This window comes from Lolium rigidum, chromosome 7 (assembly GCF_022539505.1).
Source record: "Lolium rigidum isolate FL_2022 chromosome 7, APGP_CSIRO_Lrig_0.1, whole genome shotgun sequence".
Lineage (NCBI taxonomy): Eukaryota > Viridiplantae > Streptophyta > Magnoliopsida > Poales > Poaceae > Lolium > Lolium rigidum.
In genome coordinates, this window is record NC_061514.1 from 339,389,596 (window position 1) to 339,413,556 (window position 23,961).

Genomic DNA, 23,961 nt, shown 5'->3' on the forward strand with positions numbered 1-23,961 from the left:
CCGGTACTCCCCGTCGGGACCGGCTCGGGGACTTTCAAAGGAGAGATGCCGCTCCAGCCCCAGCCGTTCGCATGGGTAGCACCGGAACTGCCGAACTCATCGGCATACGTCGTCTACAAGGTGGGTGGTGATCCTAGTGACTACCAATTCCTGCCCGAGCCACCTAAGGAGATCCCGCACGGATACGCGTGCGCATACGTACCGGACTGCAACGCCTGGGCACTCTCGAACCAGGCTGCAATATCAGCGGCCTCTGGGACGGCAGGAGGAACGTCAGGAGCCGATCCTGAGAAGCAATCGTGGCTGGCTAAGTACGCCACCCCGACGAACCTCCAAAGCCCAGCTCCTGCAGCTTGGCTTAGAACCGGAAAAGCAAGCATGGCTGGTTAAGTATGCCACCCCGGTGAATCTTCAGGGTTCGACACCTTCAGCCATCACAGCGGATCAGATTTGTACAATTCTGAAAGATCAGTTCGGTATGATGCCGAAAAGGAAGGCGTTCGGCTACACCAAGCCGTACCCCAACAGCTACGAACTGATCCCGCTGCCACCCAAATATCGGCTCCCGGACTTCACAAAGTTTAGTGGATCAGATGGGTCCAGCTCCATCGAGCATGTGAGCCGATATCTGGCACAGCTGGGCACGATCTCAGCATCAGATGAGTTGCGCGTGAGGTTCTTCTCGCAGTCCCTCACAGGATCGGCTTTCGGGTGGTACACATCGCTGCCACCAAACTCCATCCAAACTTGGAAGCAGTTGGAAGAACAGTTCCATGAGCAGTATCACTCAGAGGCTTCCGATGTTGGTTTTGCCGATCTAGCGCAAGTACGACAGAAGCGCGGGGAGACGAGTGGCGGAATACGTCCAGCCGCTTCGGGACCATTAGGAACCGATGCTTTTCGGCTCGTATAAGTGAAAAAGAAGCAGTCGAGTTGGCGGTGGTGGGTCTCTCATCATCAATCAAGGATGTGGCCTCACAAGCAGACTACCCTTCGTTAGCGCACATGGTGCAGAAGCTGACCGCATATGAACAGCGCCACCCAGATGTTTACCAGGACAAATTCAAGCGGGTGGTGACTGTGGTTGAGGCAAACGAAGATGAAGGTGCCATGGGAGATCAGGAGGTAGCAGTGGCTGAATGGACTCGAGCGACGGGCCCCGTGACCTGCAAATGGGTGAAGCCACAAGGCCCTCCAAAAGGGTTCGACTTCGACGTGACTAAGACGGAGCAGATTTTTGACCTCTTACTCGCGGAGAAGCATATAAAGGTACCCGAAGGCCACAAGTTCCCCACGGTGCAAGAGCTGAACGGAAGGCCATACTGCAAGTGGCATAACACGTTCTCCCACACCACCAACGACTGCAGGGTGTGGCGACAGCAGATCCAAATGGCGATAGAAAACGGACGGTTGATTTTCAACCAATACGCCATGAAGGTCGACACACACCCCTTTCCCGCCGTAAACATGGTGGAGTATGCTTGCCATGCAGGGTGCCAGCCGGGTTTCCTGTGCAATATCAACATGGTAGATCTTGGACACCACGCTGGCAAGGATGGAGATGAGGGCAGCTGCTCTCATAACAAAGAAACAGAGGAAGCCGCTCCACGCGATCGGCTCCGCCAAGACGGCAAGCGCTACGTCACAGAGGGAGAAGTGAAGAACTTGAGATATCAGCGACCTCTCTCTGATCACCTCCTCAACAAATATGTGAGTCAGTATGACCAACGCCGACGGTCCAGCGATGATGATGAAAGAGATCGTCTGGCTAGAGAAGCCAGAAGACATCGTCGGCATAATCGCGATGAGGAGGAGCACGAGCGTTGTGCCAAGGAAGAGGCAAGGGAGCAAGACGACGAGGACGAGCACTGGGGACTGTCCCTTCTTCGACACTCGCCGGGATTCAGGAATGAGCCGATTGCCAACAATCGGCAATTGCCCGAATGCAACCGAAAGAAGAAGGAGGCAGCCAACGTGTCCGTGTTCGAGCGCTTAGGACCTCTCCCGCCACGAGCAAACGAGCTGAGTCCCCTCGGTTGGAAGATCTCGAAGATTCGAAGACGAGGGAGAAGAAGAAGACAGTACCACCGGCCAAGGTGGTGCCCCGACGGACTCAGCCGTTCCCGAAACGCAGGGTTCAACGATTGCGCGGCCCGGAAGAAGCCGAGAGGTTATACTTGCATACATTGAGGAAAGCAAGGCCTGATCTGGCTGCAAAGGTTCAGCGAACCCTGGATGAAGAGGGTCGTCCACGGAAAATGGAGTGGCGCCCCAAGCAAAGGAAAGCCGATGATGAAACATCGGCTGGCACAAACATGGTGCTCGTTCTTCCGACAAAGCTCAGTGCTCCACGGTTACACGATACATCCAAGGTGGACGACGAGCAAGCGTACCAACATGATAAAGTCGAGATTGGACTGGTTCTGTCTACCGGCCTGAACGAGTAGCAAGAGCACGTCAAGGAGCAAACATGGCGAGGCTGATCCTTGTGATCGGCCCCAAGAAATTTATGAAGGGAACTTACAAAACCTTCACCGAACAAGCAACGTGGAGGCCGATTCCAGCAATCGGCCAAAATTATCCTCACCCACCATTCTGCCTGAGTTCAACATGTTATCCAACGGAGCCGATACCATCAATTCTCTTGACCGAATCGGCTCGGGGGGGCACCCAGGTGGACAAAACACGAGGATGTGCAACGGAAGCATCTCATCTTTGGTGATGGGTATTGGAATATGGGGGCCGATGCACTAGTCGGCCGTAAAATCTAAAAATTCGAAAATTTTCGAGCACAGCCGATGCAGCAGACAATCGACTTAAGGATATGGAAGCCGATGCGTGGCCATCGACTCAAGAGGAATAACTGTTACGATCAGAGGGTCAATGGAGCACTAATGGAAGAACTCCTCAATGGAGTAGTGTAAGAGCTCGGATCCTCTCTTCAAGGGCAAAGACCAAGAGCAGCCTGGACGTACAGATCAGGTCAAGGATGGAGCGCATCAGATCCACCAAAGGAAAGGAGCCGATCTGGCCGGCAAGAACTGGAGAAAGCTCGGGGGGCAGCTCACCTTGAAGGCTCTCTGCTTTGAGAAGCCGATTTATGTTCAAATCGGCTGGCTCTGCATAGGAAGCTCCCTCAGACATGATCAAGCCCAGGTCCATACAGCTAATTCGCGTATCCTCGTCTCTGTTTTGTTTTGGCTGAGACTCGGGGGGCAACAGGCCTATGGGTGCCCTGTTCTTAAGAGCCGATTGGAGTTACCTCGGTTGTTATTGCATCATGATCGTCTCGGGGAGGAACTGGGAAGGAAAAGCCGTCGTCTGGTACGAGGTTTGGACCGTGCTGGTGCTGCAAGAAAAGAGGAGATTGGTTCCTCAAATTAGCCGATGTATAGTCATCGGCTGCGGGACTGCAAAACGCCACGATTGAGAAAAACAATAATAGCCCGATTCGTCACTATCGGTCTTGGTGTGGCAAGCGGAAGGATGGAAATTGGATTAATAAAAGGAGAAATTGGAAGAACAGTTCTCATTAATTCAAAGGAGCAGCTTTACAAGAAGAGCCGATGGCTCTCAAAAGAGGGATCTAGTGCCTAGTGCACTCGCTATCGCTAGTCCTATTCTACTAGTCGTCGCTGTCCTCATCGTCGCCGTCGTCGAGGTCGTCGGCGCTGCTCCCGTGAAGCTCCTCGCCGCTGCTGCCCCAGCCCGTCCGCCGGAGCCTCCTCCTCCTCCTCGTCATCATCATCGTCCTCGCTATCCGCCCAGCCGCGGAAGCGCTTCGTTGGAGGATACCCAATGGAGGCGGAGGAATCATCTTCCTCCTCCTCATCTTCCTCGTCGTCATCGTCGTCCTCGCTGTCCGCCCACATGCGTGAGCGCTTCTTCGGCGGGAGCCTAGTGGAAGGGGAGGCCTTGGTCTTCTCCGCTTCTCCTCCCTTCTTCTCCTTGTCAGAGGGGATGGGGTGCGCCCCGGAGCGGAGATCGTCCTCTTCTTTGTTCTTCGGCAACGGTTGGAGAGAGGTGCCTGAAGCGGAGGAGGAAGAGGAAGACATGGCTGCAGGAGAGAAGGGTTTTTTGGTTTGGTGAACAGAGCAGAGCAAGGCGATGGAGTGGTGAACCGTTTGGCACAGATAAATAAAGAGAGTGTAGTGGAGATTTAATGCCATACGGTTCTCGAGGACGTGATGCCGAAATTGACGATTCATACAGAGAAGCCCGGGAGGCGAGGCGTAATGATGGAAGATTCTGCGGCAGCTCTGCTCTGCCACGACATGACCCGACGAAAGAAAGCGTAATGATTTTGGAAATGTCATTTCCAAAACCAGGGGGGCATGTGTTATCACCAGATTTTGGCTAAATCAGGAGGTGGGCCGCGATTAAGATGGGCTTAGAAGATTACACATGGAAGATCTATGAAGCGGCCTTGCACAGAGAATTTGGGCTAGGTGGCCCGTGTATCTTTAATTATAGTAGATTGTATCTAGATTAAAAGTTAGAGTTTATCTCGTGCACGGTTTAGTGCACGCCCACATTAGAAAGTCCGCTGGACTATAAATATGTATCTAGGGTTTATGGAATAAACAACAACCAACGTTCAACCACAAACAAATCTCGGCGCATCGCCAACTCCTTCGTCTCGAGGGTTTCTACCGGTAAGCATCATGCTGCCTAGATCGCATCTTGCGATCTAGGCAAGCACAAGCCTGCCTACGTTGTTCATGCGTTGCTCGTATCGAAGCCTTTTTGATGGCGAGCAACGTAGCTATCTTAGACATGTTAGGGTTAGCATTGTTCTTCATGTTACATGCTTTCGTAGTGCAACCCTTGCATGTCTAGCCGCCCTTACGCCTATCCTAGGCGTAGGGGCGGCACCCCGCTTGATCATAGTTTAGTAGATCTGATCCGTTACGATTGCTCCTTGTTCTACAAGGATTAGTTTAATATCTGCAATAGTTAGGCCTTACAAGGGGTCGGAGGATCCAGCGGCGTGTAGGGTGGCGTTTGCTAGTCCTAGAACGGATGTTCCGGGATCAACCTCGTGTTGGTTTTTAGGCCCCGTCTAGGATCGGCTTACGATCGAGCGCGAGCGCGAGGCCCAATCCTGAGTAGGATGATCCGATTATGCGGTGAAAACCCTAAATCGTCGTAGATCTCATTAGCTTTACCTTGATCAAGCAGGACCACCATATATTCGGACACCCCGTCCGAATCATGGGTGGATCGGCTCTTTGAGCCGATTCACAGGATAACCTGAGAGCCGATCGAGGCTCGTATTTAACGTTTACGTGTGTGCCCTGCAGGAAACTAAGCGAGGCATCATCCACACCTTCCTGGCCAGGTATAGGTCAGGTGGCACGCCCTTGTGATAAACATCGGTGCGTGCGACCAGGAGGCTTTGCGGGCCGTCGCTCAGAGGGACTGGGGCCAGCCGCAGCCCTAGTTGTTCCCGGCTCTACCGTGTTGCCCGTCTCTGCCCGCCAGGGGGTTTCTGACGTCAACACATTCCTAACACTTCTGGACATTACCCAAAGCTACTGAAAGTTAATGGAACAAAGAAATCCACTCAACACAGTAAAAGAGGCAATGTGAAATAAAAGGCAGAATCTGTTAAAACAGAACAGTCCGTAAAGACGAATTTTTTAGAGGCACTTAACATGCTCAGATGAAGAAGCTCAAATTGAATGAAAGTTGCGTATATATCTGAGGATCACTCGTGAATTTTTGCAGATTTTTCTGAGTTTCCTACAGAGAGTTCTACTCAAATTCTTGACAGCTAGAAATTTGTTTCTGCGCAGAAATCCAAATCTAGTATCAACCTTACTATCAAAGACTTTACTTGGCACAACAATGCAATGAAGTAAATATAAGGAGAGGTTGCTACAGTATTAACAACTTCCAAGACACAAATATAAAACAAAAATTGCAGAAATAAAATAATGGGTTGTCTCCCATAAGCGCTTTTCTTTAACGCCTTTCAGCTAGGCGCAGTAAGTGTAATTCAAGTAACATCAAGAGAAGAAGCATCAACATCATAACTTGTTCTAATAATAGAATCAAAAGGTAACCTCATTCTCTTTCTAGTGAAGTGTTCCATACCTTTCTTAAGAGGGTAATTGATACTTAATATTTCCTTCCTTCATATCAATAATAGCACCAACAGTTCGAAGAAAGGTCTTCCCAAAATAATAGGACAAGATGCATTGCATTCAATATCCAAGACAACAAAATCAACGGGGAAAAGGTTATTGTTAACCGTAATGTGAACATTATCAATCCTCCCCAAAGGTTTCTTTATAGAACTATCCAGCAAGATTAACATCCAAATAACAATTTTTCAATGGTGGCAAGTCAAGCATATCATAGAGTTTCTTAGGCATAACAGAAATACTTGCACCAAGATCACATAAAGCATTACAATCAAAATTATTGACCCTCATTTTAATGATGGGCTCCCAACCATCTTCCAACTTCCTATGAATAGAAGTTTCAAGTTTTAATTTCTCTTCTCTAGCTTTAATGAGAGCATTTGTAATATGTTTTGTAAAGGCCAAATTTATAGCACTAGCATTAGGACTTCTAGCAAGTTTTTGCAAGAACTTAATAACTTCAGAGATATGACAATTATCAAAATCTAAACCATTATGATCTAAACCAATGGGATCATTGTTCCCAATATTCTGAAAAATTTCAGCACTTTTATCACGAACAGTTTCAGCAGTTTCAGGCAATTTTGCACGCTTTGTACTAGGAGTAGAAACATTACCAACACCAACTATTTTACCATTGATAGTAGGAGGTTTAGCAACATGTGAAGAATCATCATTACTAGTGGTGGTAATAGTCCAAACTTTAGCTACATTATTCTCTTTAGCTAGTTTTTCTTCTCTTTCCCACCTAGCATGCAATTCAGCCATCAATCTAATATTTTCATTAATTCGAACTTGTATAGCGTTTGCTGTAGCAAATGACTTAATATCTTTATCTTCATTAGGCATAACTTTCAATTTTAAAAGATCAACATCAGCAGCAAGAACATCAATTTTACCAAGCTTTTCCTCAACAGATTTGTTAAAAGTAGTTTGTGTACTAATGAATTCTTTAAGCATGACTTCAAGACCAAAGGGTACACTCCTACTATTGTTGTAAGAATTACCATAAGAATTATCATAACCATTACCATTATTAGAAGGATATGGCCTATAGTTGTTACCAAAATTATTCCTATAAGCAATGTTGTTGAAATTATTACTTTTAATGAAGTTCACATCAACATGCTCTTCTTGAGAAACCAATGAAGCTAAAGGAACATTATTAGGATCAACATTCGATCTACCATTAACAAGCATAGACATAATAACATCAATCTTATCACTCAAGGAGGAGGTTTCTTCAACAGAATTTACCTTCTTACCTTGTGGAGTCCTTTCGGTGTGCCATTCAGAGTAGTTGATCATCATATCATCAAGAAGCTTTGTTGCCGCCCCCAAAGTGATGGACATAAAAGTACCTCCAGCAGCTGAATCCAATAGGTTCCTCGAAGAAAAATTTAATCCTGCATAGAAGGTTTGGATGATCATCCAAGTAGTCAGTCCATGGGTAGGGCAATTCTTTACCAAAGATTTCATTCTTTCCCATGCTTGAGCAACATGTTCATTATCCAATTGCTTAAAATTCATAATGCTACTTCTCAAAGATATAATTTTAGTAGGAGGATAATATCTACCAATGAAAGCATCTTTACATTTAGTCCATGAATCAATACTATTCTTAGGCAAAGATAGCAACCAATCTTTAGCTCTTCCTCTTAAGGAGAAAGGAAACAATTTCAGTTTTATAATGTCTCCATCTACATCCTTATACTTTTGCATTTCACAAAGTTCAACAAAATTATTAAGATGGGCAGCAACATCATCAGAACTAACACCAGAAAATTGCTCTCTCATAACAAGATTTAGTAAAGCAGGTTTAATTTCATAAAATTCTGCTGTAGTAGCAGGTGGAGCAATAGGTGTGCATATAAAATCATTATTATTGGTGCTAGTGAAATCACACAACTTAGTGTTCTCAGGATTATTCATTTTAACAGTAATAAAAATAAGTAAAGCAAACTAAATTAAGTAAAGTAAAACAAGTAACTAATATTTTTGTGTTTTTGATATAAAGAAAGCAAACAAAAGAGAAAATAAAATAAAGTAAAGCATGACAAATAACAAAGTAAAGAGATTGGATGTGAGAGACTCCCCTTGCAGCGTGTCTTGATCTCCCCGGCAACGGCGCCAGAAAACAGTCTTGATGGCGCGTGATGCACACGTCCGTTGGGAACCCCAAGAGGAAGGTGTGATGCGCATAGCAGTAAGTTTTCCCACAGAAAGAAACCAAGGTTATCGAACCAGTAGGAGATGAAGGCCACATGAAGGTTGTTGGTGAAGGAGTGTAGTGCGGAGCAACACCAGGGATTCCGGCGCCAACGTAGAACCTGCACAACACAATCAAAATACTTTGCCCCAACTTAACAGTGAGGTTGTCAATCTCACCGGCTTGTTGTAAACAAAGGATTAAACGTATGGTGTGGAGAATAATGTTTGCTTGCAAAGAACAAAAGAGAACAGAGATTGCAGTAGATTGTATTTCAGATGTTAAAGAATGGACCGGGGTCCACAGTTCACTAGTTGTGTCTCTCCAATAAGATAAATAGCATGTTGGGTGAACAAATTACAGTTGGGCAATTGACAAATAGAGAGGGCATAACAATGCACATACATATCATGATGACTAATATGAGATTTACTTAGGGCATTACGACAAAGAACATAGACCGCTATCTGATGGCGTGTATTTCACACGTTCGTTGGGCAACCCCAAGAGGAAGGTATGATGCGCACAGCAGCAAGTTTTCCCTCAGAAAGAAACCAAGGTTTATCGAACCGAGGAGGAGCCAAGAAGCACGTTGAAGGTTGATGGCGGCGGGATGTAGTGCGGCGCAACACCGGGGATTCCGGCGCCAACGTGGAACCTGCACAACACAACCAAAGTACTTTGCCCCAACGAAACGAGTGAGGTTGTCAATCTCACCGGCTTGCTGTAACAAAGGATTAACCGTATTGTGTGGAAGATGATTGTTTGCGAGAGAAAACGAGTAAAACAAGTATTGCAGCAGATTTGTATTTCGGTATTAAAGAATGGACCGGGGTCCACGAGTTCACTAGAGGTGTCTCTCCCATAAGATAAAAGCATGTTGGGTGAACAAATTACAGTCGGGCAATTGACAAATAGAGAGGGCATAACAATGCACATACATGTCATGATAAGTATAGTGAGATTTAATTGGGCATTACGACAAAGTACATAGACCGCCATCCAAGCTGCATCTATGCCTAAAAAGTCCACCTTCCAGGTTATCATCCGAACCCCCTCCGGTATTAAGTTGCTAAACAACAGACAATTGCATTAAGTATGGTGCGTAATGTAATCAATAACTACATCCTCGGACATAGCATCAATGTTTTATCCCTAGTGGCAACAGCACAACACAACCTTAGAACTTTCTGTCACTGTCCCAGGTGTCAATGCAGGATGAACCCACTATCGAGCATAAATACTCCCTCTTGGAGTTACTAGCAAAAACTTGGCCGAGCCTCTACTAATAACGGAGAGCATGCAAGATCATAAACAACACATATGCAATAACTTGATAATTAACATAACATGGTATTCTCTATCCATCGGATCCCGACAAACACAACATAGAGTATTACGAGATAGATGATCTTGATCATGTTAGGCAGCTCACAAGATCCAACAATGAAGCACAATGAGGAGAAGACAACCATCTAGCTACTGCTATGGACCCATAGTCCAGGGGTGAACTACTCACTCATCACTCCGGAGGCGACCATGGCGGTGTAGAGTCCTCCGGGAGATGAATCCCCTCTCCGGCAGGGTGCCGGAGGAGATCTCCAGAATCCCCCGAGATGGGATTGGCGGCGGCGGCGTCTCTGGAAGGTTTTCCGTATCGTGGTTCTTCGCCTCATGGGTTTCACGACGGAGGCTTTAAGTAGGCGGAAGGGCAGAGTCGGAGGGCTGACGAGGGGCCCACACCATAGGGCGGCGCGGGCCCCCCCTTGGCCGCGCCGCCTTGTGGTCTGGCCACCTCGTGGCCCCACTTCGTATGCTCTTCGGTCTTCTGGAAGGTTCGTGGCAAAATAGGACCCTGGGTCTTGATTTCATCCAATTCCGAGAATATTTCGTTACTAGGATTTCCTGAAACCAAAAACGAGTAGAAAACGACAAGCGGCACTTCGGCATCTTGTTAATAGGGTAGTTCCAGGAAAATGCACGAATATGACATAAAGTGTGCATAAAACATGTAGGTATCATCAATAATATGGCATAGAACATAAGAAATTATCGATACGTCGGAGACGTATCAAGCATCCCCAAGCTTAGTTCTGCTCGTCCCGAGCGAGTAAAACGATAACAAAGATAATTTACGAAGTGACATGCCATCATAACCTTGATCATACTATTTGTAAACATATGTAATGGATGCAGCGATCAAAACAATGGTAATGACATGAGTAAACAAGTGAATCATAAAGCAAAGACTTTTCATGAATAGTACTTCAAGACAAGCATTAATAAGTCTTGCATAAGAGTTAACTCATAAAGCAATAAATCAAAGTAAAGGTATTGAAGCAACACAAAGGAAGATTAAGTTTCAGCGGTTGCTTTCAACTTGTAACATGTATATCTCATGGATAATTTTCAACATAGAGTAATATAACAAGTTCACACAAGTGTTTGCTTCTTGAGGTGGAGAGAGATAGGTGAACTGACTCAACATAAAAGTAAAAAAGAATGGTCCTTCAAAGAGGAAAGCATCGATTGCTATATTTGTGCTAGAGCTTTTATTTTGAAAACATGAAACAATTTTGTCAACGGTAGTAATAAAGCATATGAGTTATGTAAATTATATCTTACAAGTTGCAAGTCTCATGCATAGTGTCCTAATTAGCTTGGACTACCGGATCTTTGCAATGCACATGTTTTAACCAAGTGTCACAATGGGGTACCTCCATGCCGCCTGTACAAAGGTCTAAGGAGAAAGCTCGCATTTTGGATTTATCGCTTTTGATTATTCTCAACTTAGACATCCATACCGGGACAACATGGACAACAGATAATGGACTCCTCTTTAATGCATAAGCATGTGGCAACAATTACTATTCTCGTATGAGATTGAGGATATGTGTCCAAAACTGAAACTTCCAACATGATTCATGGCTTTAGTTAGCGGCCCAATGTTCTTCTCTAACAATATGCATGCTCCAACCATTAAGGTGGTAGATCTCTCTTACTTCAGACAAGACGGACATGCATAGCAACTCACATGATATTCAACAAAGAATAGTTGATGGCGTCCCCGAGAAAACATGGTTATCGCACAACAAGCAACTTAATAAGAGATAAAGTGCATAACTACATATTCAATACCACAATAGTTTTTAAGCTATTTGTCCCATGAGCTATATATGGCAAAGGTGAATGATGGAATTTTAAAGGTAGCACTCAAGCAATTTACTTTGGAATGGCGGATAAATACCATGTAGTAGGTAGGTATGGTGGACACAAATGGCATAGTGGTTGGCTCAAGTATTTTGGATGCATGAGAAGTATTCCCTCTCGATACAAGGTTTAGGCTAGCAAGGTTATTTGAAAAAAACACAAGGATGAACGGTACAGCAAAACTCACATAAAAGACATATTGTAAACATTATAAGACTCTACACCGTCTTCCTTGTTGTTCAAAACTCAATACTAGATGTTATCTAGACTCTAGAGAAGCCAAATATGCAAACCAAATTAGCAAGCTCTAAGTGTTTCTTCACTAATGGGTGCAAAGTATATGATGCAAGAGCTTAAACATGAGCATAACAATTGCCAAGTATCAAATTATCCAAGACATTTTTAGAGTTACTACATGTAGCATTTTCCAATTCCAACCATATAACAATTTAACGAAGAAGAAACTTCGCCATGAATACTATGAGTAGAGCCTAAGGACATACTTGTCCATATGCTACAGCGGAGCGTGTCTCTCTCCCACAAAGTGAATGCTAGGATCCATTTTATTCAAACTAAACAAAAACAAAAACAAACCGACGCTCCAAGCAAAGTGCATAAGATGTGACGGAATAAAAATATAGTTTCGGGGGAGGAACCTGATAATGTTGTCGATGAAGAAGGGGATGCCTTGGGCATCCCCAAGCTTAAACGCTTGAGTCTTCTTAGAATATGCAGGGGTGAACCACCGGGGCATCCCCAAGCTTAGAGCTTTCACTCTCCTTGATCATATTGCATCATACTCCTCTCTTGATCCTTGAAAACTTCCTCCACACCAAACTCGAAACAACTCATTAGAGGGTTAGTGCACAATAAAAATTAACATGTTCAGAGGTGACACAATCATTCTTAACACTTCTGGACATTCCATAAAGCTACTGGACATTAATGGATCAAAGAAATTCATCCAACATAGCAAATGAGGCAATGCGAAATAAAAGACAGAATCTGTCAAAACAGAACAGTCCGTAAAGATGGATTTTATTAGGGCACCATACTTGCTCAAATGAAAATTCCCAAATTGAATGAAATTTGCGTACATATCTGAGGATCATGCACGTAAATTGTCTTAATTTTCTGAGCTACCTACAGGGAGGTAGACCCAGATTCGTGACAGCAAAGAAATCTGGAACTCGCGCAAGTAATCCAAATCTAGTACTTACTTTACTATCAAAGACTTTACTTGGCACAACAAAACATAAAACTAAGATAAGGAGAGGTTGCTACAGTAGTAAACAACTTCCAAGACTCAAATATAAAACAAAAATACTGTAGTCAAAACATGGGTTGTCTCCCATAAGCGCTTTTATTTAACGCCTTTCAGGTAGGCGCAGAAAGTGTAACTCAAGTAACATCGAGAGATGAAGCATCAATATCATAATTTGTTCTAATAATAGAATCATAAGGTAACTTCATTCTCTTTCTAGGGAAGTGTTCCATACCTTTCTTGAGAGGAAATTGATATTTAATATTACCTTCCTTCATATCAATAGTAGCACCAACGGTTCGAAGAAAAGGTCTTCCCAATATAATGGGGCAAGATGCATTGCATTCAATATCCAAGACAACAAAATCAACGGGGACAAGGTTATTGTTAACCATAATATGAACATTATCAACTCTCCCCAAAGGTTTCTTTTTAGCATTATCAGCGAGATTAACATCCAAATAACAATTCTTCAATGGTGGCAAGTCAAGCATATCATAGACTTTTTTAGGCATAACAGAAATACTTGCACCAAGATCACATAAAGCATTACAATCAAAATCTTTGACTCTCATTTTAATGATGGGCTCCCAACCATCCTCTAGCTTTCTAGGAATAGAAGTTTCAAGTTTTAGTTTCTCTTCTCTAGCTTTTATGAGAGCATTTGTAATATGTTTTGTGAAAGCCAAGTTTACAGCGCTAGCATTGGGACTCTTAGCAATTTTTTTCAAGAACTTTATAACTTCAGAGATGTGGCAATCATCAAAATCTAAATCATTACAATCTAAAGCAATGGGATTATCATCCCCAAGGTTGGAAAAAATTTCAGCAGTTTTATCACAGGCGGTTTCAGCGGTTTTAGCGGTTTCGGGTAATTTTGCGCGCTTTGCACTAGGAGTAGAAACATTGCCAACACCAATTATTTTACCATTGATAGTAGGAGGTGCAGCAACATATGAATCATTAGCATTGCTAGTGGTGGTAATAGTCTAAACTTTAGCTACATTTTTCTCTTTAGCTAGTTTTTCATTTTTTTCTCTATCCCACCTAGCACGCAGTTCAGCCATTAATCTTATATTCTCATTAATTCTAACTTGGATGGCATTTGCTGTAGTAACAATTTTATTTTTAATATCCCTATTAGTCATAACTTTCGATTTCAAAAGATCAACATCAGAGGCAAGACTATCAACTCTAGAAGCGAGAATATCAATTTTATTGAGTTTTTCCTCAACAGATTTGTTAAAGGCAGTTTGTATACTAATAAATTCTTTAAGCATAGCTTCAAGTCCAGGGTGTGTATTCCTATTATTGTTGTAAGAATTCCCATAAGAATTAGCATAACCGTTACCATTATTATAAGGATATGGCCTATAGTTATTACTAGAATTGTTCCGATAAGCATTGTTGTTGAAATTATTATTTTTAATGAAGTTTACATCAACATGTTCTTCTTGGGCAACCAATGAAGCTAATGGAACATTATTAGGATCAACATTAGTCATATCATTCGCAAGCATAGACATAATAGCATCAACCTTATCATTCAAGGAAGAGGATTCTTCAACGAATTTACCTTCTTACCTTGTGGAGCTCTTTCCGTGTGCCATTCAGAGTAATTAACCATCATATTATCAAGAAGCTTTGTTGCTTCACCAAGAGTGATGGACATAAAGGTACCTCCAGCAGCTGAATCCAATAAATTCCGCGAAGAAAAATTTAGTCCTGCATAGAAGGTTTGGATGATCATCCAAGTAGTAAGTCCATGGGTTGGGCAATTTTTAACCAGAGATTTCATTCTTTCCCAAGCTTGAGCAACATGTTCATTATCTAATTGCTTGAAATTCATTATGCTACTCCTCAAAGATATAATTTTAGCAGGGGGATAATATCTACCAATAAAAGCATCCTTGCATTTAGTCCAGGAATCAATACTATTCTTAGGCAGAGATAGCAACCAATCTTTAGCTCTTCCTCTTAATGAGAAAGAAAACAATTTTAATTTTATAATATCACCATCACCATCTTTATATTTTTGCATTTCACATAGTTCAACAAAATTATTGAGATGGGCAGCAGCATCATCAGAACTAACACCAGAAAATTGCTCTCGCATAATAAGATTAAGTAAAGCAGGTTTAATTTCAAAGAATTCTGCTGTAGTAGCAGGTGGAGCAATAGGTGTGCATAGGAAATCATTATTATTTGTGCTAGTGAAGTCACACAACTTAGTATTTTCAGGGGTGGCCATTTTAGCAGTAGTAAATAAAGCAAACTAGATAAAGTAAATGCAAGTATACTAATTTTTTTGTGTTTTCGATATAGCAAACAAGACAATAAATAAAGTAAAGCTAGCAACTAATTTTTTTGTGTTTTGATATAAGTGCAGCAAACAAAGTAGTAAATAAAATAAAGCAAGGCAAAAACAAAGTAAAGAGATTGAGAAGTGGAGACTCCCCTTGCAGCGTGTCTTGATCTCCCCGGCAACGGCGCCAGAAAAAGAGCTTGATGGCGTGTATTTCACACGTTCGTTGGGGAACCCCAAGAGGAAGGTATGATGCGCACAGCAGCAAGTTTTCCCTCGAAAAGAAACCAAGGTTTATCGAACCAGGAGGAGCCAAGAAGCACGTTGAAGGTTGATGGCGGCGGGATGTAGTGCGGCGCAACACCAGGGATTCCGGCGCCAACGTGGAACCTGCACAACACAACCAAAGTACTTTGCCCCAACGAAACGGTGAGGTTGTCAATCTCACCGGCTTGCTCGTAACAAAGGATTAACCGTATTGTGTGGAAGATGATTGTTTGCGAGAGAAAACGATAAAACAAGTATTGCAGCAGATTTGTATTTCAGTATTAAAGAATGGACCGGGGTCCACGGTTCACTAGAGGTGTCTCTCCCATAAGATAAAAGCATGTTGGGTGAACAAATTACGAGTCGGGCAATTGACAAATAGAGAGGGCATAACAATGCACATACATGTCATGATAAGTATAATGAGATTTAATTGGGCATTACGACAAAGTACATAGACCGCCATCCAACTGCATCTATGCCTAAAAAGTCCACCTTCGAGGTTATCGTCCGAACCCCTTCCAGTATTAAGTTGCTAAACAACGGACAATTGCATTAAGTATGGTGCGTAATATAATCAATAACTACATCCTCGGACATAGCATCAATGTTTTATCCCTAGTGGCAACAGACACAACACAACCTTAGAACTTTCGTCACCTTGTCCCGAGTGTCAATGCAGGCATGAACCCACTATCGAGCATAAATACTCCCTCTTGGAGTTACTAGCAAAAACTTGGCCAGAGCCTCTACTAATAACGGAGAGCATGCAAGATCATAAACAACACATATGCAATAACTTGATAATTAACATAACATGGTATTCTCTATCCATCGGATCCCGACAAACACAACATAGAGTATTACGGATAGATGATCTTGATCATGTTAGGCAGCTCACAAGATCCAACAATGAAGCACAATGAGGAGAAGACAACCATCTAGCTACTGCTATGGACCCATAGTCCAGGGGTGAACTACTCACTCATCACTCCGGAGGCGACCATGGCGGTGTAGAGTCCTCCGGGAGATGAATCCCCTCTCCGACGAGGTGCCGGAGGAGATCTCCAGAATCCCCCGAGATGGGATTGGCGGCGGCGGCGTCTCTGGAAGGTTTTCCGTATCGTGGTTCTTCGCCTCAGGGGTTTCGCGACGGAGGGTTTAAGTAGGCGGAAGGGCAGAGTCGGAGGGCTGACGAGGGGCCCACACCATAGGGCGGCGCGGGGCCCCCCTTGGCCATGCCGCCTTGTGGTCTGGCCACCTCGTGGCCCCACTTCGTATGCTCTTCGGTCTTCTGGAAGGTTCGTGGCAAAATAGGACCCTGGGTCTTGATTTCGTCCAATTCCGAGAATATTTCGTTACTTGGATTTCTGAAACCAAAAACAGCAGAAAACAACAACTGGCACTTCGGCATCTTGTTAATAGGTTAGTTCCAGAAAATGCACGAATATGACATAAAGTGTGCATAAAACATGTAGGTATCATCAATAATATGGCATAGAACATAAGAAATTATCGATACGTCGGAGACGTATCACATGCATCTATGCCTAAAAAGTTCACCTTCGGGTTAGCATCAGCACCCCTTCCAGTATTAAGAGCATCCCCACTCGTTGACGCTCCCCACGCCCAAATCTGGCGAAATTTTCGTCCGGATTGGAGGAAGATTTGGCGTGGGGAGGAGTAGTTTCCCAGCCGCGTGCCCAGGCGAAGTCGACGATGCGAATTTGAAAAACGGAAACTTGACAAACTACGGCTAAAAACGGGTGAATATAGACTAAATTTAATGATATTTATTATATAACGGGCGGAGTTCATACATAGAGGCCGAATTCGAATATATTTCGAATTCGGCTAGGGGAATTCAAATGCTAATTTTAAAACCTGGCGCTCTACATGCCGAAATGGCGGTAGAACACCGTGTAGTCGTCGTCGTCGGAGCCGTCGTCCTTGACCTTCGGCTGCGCGGCCTGGTTGCTGCTGCCCTGGCCGGCGTCTCCCCACCCCGGGGATGGCTTGTACCATTCGTCGTCGGAGGACTCGAGGTCGACGAAGGGGACAGCGACGCCGGATGGAGGTGTCGCAGGACGGCGGTAGCGCGCGACATCGTCGTCGGCGGTTGGAGCGGCGCGGGCGGCGAGTTGGCGTGCGGCGGCCAGGTCCAGCAGCCGCCGCCGCTGCTCCGCCTCCTCGCGCTCCCAGTCGCGCCTGGACCAGTCCAGTGCGGCGTCGTCCGCGCGCTTCTCCTCCTCCATGTCCTTCAGCGACCTGGCGATCGCCTCCGCCATCGCGGCGTCCTCCGCGCGCTTCGCCTCCTCCTCGGCGAGCTGGTTTGCGGCGGCCTCTTTCTTCGTCTTCTTCCGGCCGCTCTGCGGCGCGGAAGGCTGGTCGCGGATGACGAGGGCGCCGCTGCAGCGCCCCCTGGTCGGCGGCGGAGACGCCGGCTCCTTCTTCGCCGGCGTCGAAGGCGACGTCGCCTCCTTCTTCACCGGCGCCAAGGATGACCTCGGCGCCGATCCGGAAGACGACGAGCTGGCAGCCATGCGCCGTGGCTGCCAGACGTTTCCCCGGCGGCGGCTCGCCGATGCCCTCGATGCAGGGGGCATCGTGAGCACTGGGTAGTTGCCGCCCTCGATGTGCTCGAGGACATTCGCCAGCGTCCTATCCGACGCGCTCCACCAACATCGGCGGCCCGTGGCGTTGTTGCGCGGAGGCGGAGGCGGCGGGCCGTCGTATGAGGCGAGCTCCCGCTCCCACCGCTGGAGGAAGTAGGAGTTCCACGCCGTGTAGTTGTCGGGGTGGTGGCGCGGCTCGGCGCGCTCCTCGTCCGTCATGGTCATCCGCGCCTCCTCGATGGCGACGTCGAGGGCGTGGCCCCGAGGCGGCGGCGGGATTGGTACGCCGCCAGCACTGAGCCGGCACCCGCCGCCTGGAGGCCTCGTGTCCGGCGGGCAGGGGTACCCCGCCTGGTGGAGGAGTTGCCCCTCCCACGCGTGGAGCGACCGGCGGGGGAAGCCGTTGTTGGCTGCGCCGTCGTCGTCGTAGAACGCCATCGGGAGATTAGAGGGAGAGTGGAGGGAGAGTGGAGCACGGGGTACGCCTCGCGGCGAGCGGAGCGGCGTATATAGGCGCGGCTGGCGCGGGGGATTAATGCCGCGTGGACTGCGACGCGTCCGCGGCGAGCAGACGGCGGCAGCCTTTACTGCGCGCGGAAGACGATGCGTGCGCGGAAGACGACGACATTAACTCGACGCGTGGCCGGCGAATGCAGACCGGCGGCAGGCTTTTACAGCGCGCGGAAGACGATGCGATGAGGACGACGATCGGTTTCTCTCGCCGACAAGTTGGGGCCACCAGACGCGCGGGAAGTTTCCTCGGTATTTCCCGCGCTTTCGTTTCGTCCGGAGTCCCCGAGCGCTCCCCGGGGGGCCGGGGATGGCGTGGGATCGCCGGATGAATTTAGGCCCAAATCCGGACGAAAACGAGGAACCGGGGGCGCGACTGGGCCGAATTACGCCGTCCGGATGGAAAAAAGGCTCGCCGGGGGCCTCGTCGGGGGGACGAGTGGAGATGCTCTAAGTTGCAAACAACAGACAATTGCATTAAGTATGGTGCGTAATGTAATCAACACAAATATCCTTAGACAAAGCATCGATGTTTTATCCCTAGTGGCAACAGCACATCCATAACCTTAGAACTTTCTATCACTGTCTCAGATTCAATGGATGCATGAACCCACTATCGAGCATAAATACCCCCCACTTGGAGTCACAAGTATCAACTTGGCCAGAGCCTCTACTAGCAACGGAGAGCATGCAAGATCATAAACAACACATATATGATAGATCAATAATCAACTTGACATAGTATTCCATATTCATCGGATCCCAACAAACACAACATGTAGCATTACAAATAGACGATCTTGATCATGTTAGGCAGCTCACAAGATCTAAACATGATAGCACAAGAGGAGAAGACAATCATCTAGCTACTGCTATGGACCCATAGTCCAAGGATGAACTACTCACGCATCAATCCGGAGGCGGGCATGATGATGTAGAGTCCTCCGGTGATGATTCCTCTCTCCGGCAGGGTGCCGGAGGCGATCTCCTGAATCCCCCGAGATGGGATTGGCGGCGACGGTGTCACAGTAACTTTTCTCGTATCGTGGCTCTCGGTACTAGGGTTTTCGCGACGGAGAGAATAAATAGGCGAAGGAGCAGAGTCGGGGGGCGGCCGAGGGGCCCACCCCATAGGCTGGCGCGGCCAGGTGCCCCACCGCGCCGCCGTAGGGTGTGGCCGCCTCGCGGCCCCTCTTCGTCTCCTTTTCGGACTTCTGGAAGGCTCCGTGCAAAATAAGACCGTGGGCTTTTTTTCCGTCCAATTCCGAGAATACTTCCTGTAGGATTTCTAAAACCAAAAACAGCAGAAAACAGGAACTGGCGCTTCGGCATCTTGTTAATAGGTTAGTGCCGGAAAATGCATCAAAATGATGTAAAATGTATATAAAACATGTCAGTATTGTCATAAAACTAGCATGGAACATAAGAAATTATAGATACGTTTGAGACGTATCATCCGGCCTAGCAAACTTGTAAAATCAATATCTAAAGATTGGTATCTCCGAATTGAGTGAAACCAATTTTGTTGGAAAGAGGATGACAAGAGCTACCCTACAAAAACTAGTGGGGGTGATTTTCTATTATTTTTATAGGTGCAAAACCTCAACATGAGAAACCGAGAAAATCGCCAAACTCGAAAACGCAACAAGTGATCTATGCGAAATCCGTTTTCGATGAACTAGAGCTTGTTATGAGAATAAGCACAAGCTCTAAAATATCACATGGATAAGATCCAAATAACAACCAAGAAATATGATGCAAGGATGCAAAGGTTTGAGCTCTCCGAAGGATATGATCGAGTTACTCACTCGAGAGCCCTCTTGATAGTATGACAACTAAACTATAAACCGGTCTCCAACTAAACCATGAGACCGGTGAGAAAGAAACCCTATCAAGACCAAATCTTAATCTTGCGCATTCCACTTGAGCTCGATGATGACGGTCTTGACCGCATCAAGATGGAACGTCTTTCTTGATTGTGTTTGCTTGATGAAGTCTTGTGAATTGCTCCCCCATACTCCACTATGAGAGAGCTTCTTCTTTTGTGCATCTTCACATATCCATGATCACAATATGAATGACAAGTTTCAAGCATATGATCTCTTCGAGTTGGCTCATCTTGAACTTGCACTTCATTTCTTCATTCTTTATCATGCTGATGTATTGAAGTTAACTTTGAGATCTCACTTCATCTTCATCTTGAAGACATACTTGACACTTGATATTCTTCATAAATTTCTTCTTATTGCAACCTTAAAGCCAACATATGGTTCAAGCATTGCCTATGGACCACTCCTATAAATATAACTCAATGCAAATATTAGTCCATAGGAATTGTCATTAATTACCAAAACCACACATGGGGGCTCCATGAACTTTCACATAATTTTTCATTTCAAGTAGGGGTGTCACTCACTATGAATACATGCAATATATCAGTAGAAATTGGTTTGGACCCGGTGTCCCGTGATACCTGCTGGCTGAACCTAGGTACGTTCCCCGAATCCCGACTGTCCGAGGTAGTTCTATCCTTCCGAACCTATCATGGAGATAACGACGTAACTAAGAAAAATAAAATTATTTTCTTGGTGTGTCTCTCTCATTCATATATCTAGTAATTAAATTTATGTCGAAATGCATGTATACATCGTAATATGCAATCAAATATAATTGATATTTGAGAGCTGCTACCATCCGCAGGTAATGCTAGCAGGTTCACCAACAACTTATTGTTCACAGATCACACATAGCACAAAGTTGACACAGTAAAAAACATGTCCGATGTTTGTTGTCTGGGTTAAAATAAAGGCAACATGTACGAAATTAGCTTAACACCAACGATGAAATAATATTTCTTGTTTGTAATCTTTCCAAAAATGCACATGGCTAGGTACAAATTATCGGCTGCGAAGGTCAAGTCATTCCCACACGAGTACTGTATGCGATCTTGGGTCCTTTCGCACACGATTGACCGTGTGTGAAGCTTCAGCCCATCGCTTACCCACATGTAGTGACACGTTAGTAAGTCGTGTGAGATATGCCATTTCGGTTGTGGAGATTGCCTATCTCAAAAAAAAAAAAAAAAGGTTGTGGCGATTGCCTGCTCGGTACTTAGTGGTTCCTTTATGAACACACACCTCTCTATTAATAACCATTGCTGTGAATTGTGAGTGCAAACTGGCTGCTGAAAATCCGAGCCTTTCACTGGCTTTGAATTTGTAGCAACTTTTTTTTCCGAGACAGCTTACAATACTAATCGTGAAGACAGAGAGGTTGTTGAGACTTTTGTCACCTATAAAGATAAGATGAAAAATATAAACGTGATTCCCACTAAACGTGGACACTTGCCACGATCATTCGATCGATCGATTGATCAATGTATACTAGCTACTCCCTTCTGGAGTTGATGTTTTAATACTGAGTACAATAATAAGAACGCATGTCAATTATGAATGTCGTGCCTACCAAGTACCAACTAGACACATGATAGGTTTTAATGGCCATCAGCTTAACGCTGGTAGGGAATGGGAGCTGTTTAATTAACCCACGGAGCTTCAACTGCTTGAGCTGCAATGCAATCGCGAGTGATTGATCGATTGTGCTCCGCACGTTCGGTTCCCAGCTGGTTCTTGAAACATTCCTTGCATGCACGATTGCACCTCAGAGTACAGCCCTCGTTGGAGCAAGAATGTAAGATAGCTTTAGCTATAAATAGGCAGCATAGCAGCGGCTTCTAATCACCCAAGAAGGTAACACACCACCGGGATCAGCACGAGCGACGGAGCTAACCAGCGACAATGGCAAAGCTCACCGCCGCCCTGACGGTCCTCGCGCTGGTGGCCTGCGTGGGTCGTCCATGCCAGGCAGGCTACGGGTATCCCAACCCCATGCCCTCGCCTAGTCCTCCACCATCGACTCCTCCACCGTACACCGCAACCTCACCTAGCCCTCCGCCACCCGCTCCGGTCACTCCATCCACTCCTACTCCATACAGCCCAAGTACAGCTAGCCCTCCTCCGCCCACCCCAATTGCGCCGTCTAGCCCACCACCGTACACCCCCAGCACACCTAGTCCTCCACCTCCGCCACCCACTCCGAGCTCACCTGCTTCGGGGCTTTCCGTTGGTTACTACCAGAAGACATGCTACCGTGCAGAAGATATTGTTAGAGAAGCCGTGCGTGACGCCAGCAAGGGCATCATGGCGGGTCTCATCCGACTATTCTTCCACGACTGCTTCATCAGGGTAAGACATCTATGCTTTTACATATAGTACAGACGACTGTTTAAGATACAAAGTCGCAAAATATGGAGTCGATGTCCATGTGTACTTGATGGATGAATGATTGTTTGGCTATAGGGTTGCGACGCTTCCGTGTTGTTGGATACCGCTGATCCGAATAGTGCGACCGAGAAGTTCGGCATCCCGAACCTGAGTCTGCGCGGCTTTGAAGTGATCGACGCGGCCAAGGCTAGGATCGAGAAGGAATGTGGGAACGTTGTGTCATGTGCCGACATTGTGGCCTTCGCCGGGCGTGACGCAACCTACTTCCTCAGCAACAAGAAGGTTTACTTCGACATGCCTGCCGGCCGCTATGACGGGCTTGTGTCCCTCATAAACGAGACACTCCCCAACCTCCCCCCTCCCTTCGCCACCGTAGAGCAGCTCAAGGCCGGTTTTGCATTCAAGGGCCTCAGCACCGACGAAATGGTCACCCTTTCCGGTGCGCACACCATCGGGATCTCCCACTGCTCATCCTTTTCTGACCGCCTCACCTCGAACTCCTCCGACATGGATCCTAGTCTGAAAAGCACTCTGCAACAACAGTGTCAGTCAAACTCTGGCAGTGACAACACGGTCGTACAGGATAACAAGACCCCTGACAAGTTGGACAACAAGTACTATAAGAACGTTCTCAGCCATGAGGTGCTATTCACCTCGGATGCTGCGCTCATGATGGCGACAGACACAAGCGATGCGGTGCGAGCAAACGCCAAGGACACAAACCAGTGGGAGGAAAAGTTCAAGGCAGCCATGGTGAAGATGGGTGCTATTGATATCAAGACAGCTGCTAATGGCGAGATTAGGAGGAGCTGCCGTGTCTTGAACACTAACTAGACCGGCTGATCAGATTCATGCCGAGCCTTTCTATGGTTGAGATTTTGCACTTTCTTGTGTGCTTGTAATTTGGATTCCCCCTTGTTATTTATTTTATTTTCCTTCCCTAATTTTATATTCATGTTTCATTGGATTTTTATTGTAACAATAAGTTTTAAAACATTTTTCATAAAACTACTTGGAAACAAATATGGAATATAGTTCTTTAATTATTAGAGCTCCATTGTTCATCGTTATTCGATCTTACTTTGCATTGGAAGAACCTCTTAAGTGGCATTTTTAGGGGCTTCCTTTATTATTTATGTCATATTGTTT

The 23,961-nt window shown here is 45.8% G+C and overlaps 1 protein-coding gene across 1 annotated transcript; it reads left to right on the plus strand.

Moving 5' to 3' along the window:
* Nucleotides 1–22,326: 22,326 nt before the first annotated feature.
* Nucleotides 22,327–23,646, plus strand: LOC124671170 (peroxidase 2-like). The gene is made up of 2 exons (XM_047207584.1): nt 22,327–22,773; nt 22,888–23,646. Exons 1-2 carry the CDS (start codon nt 22,327–22,329, stop codon nt 23,644–23,646), a joined length of 1,206 nt encoding a protein of 401 aa, XP_047063540.1.
* The last annotated feature ends 315 nt before the right edge of the window (nt 23,647–23,961 follow it).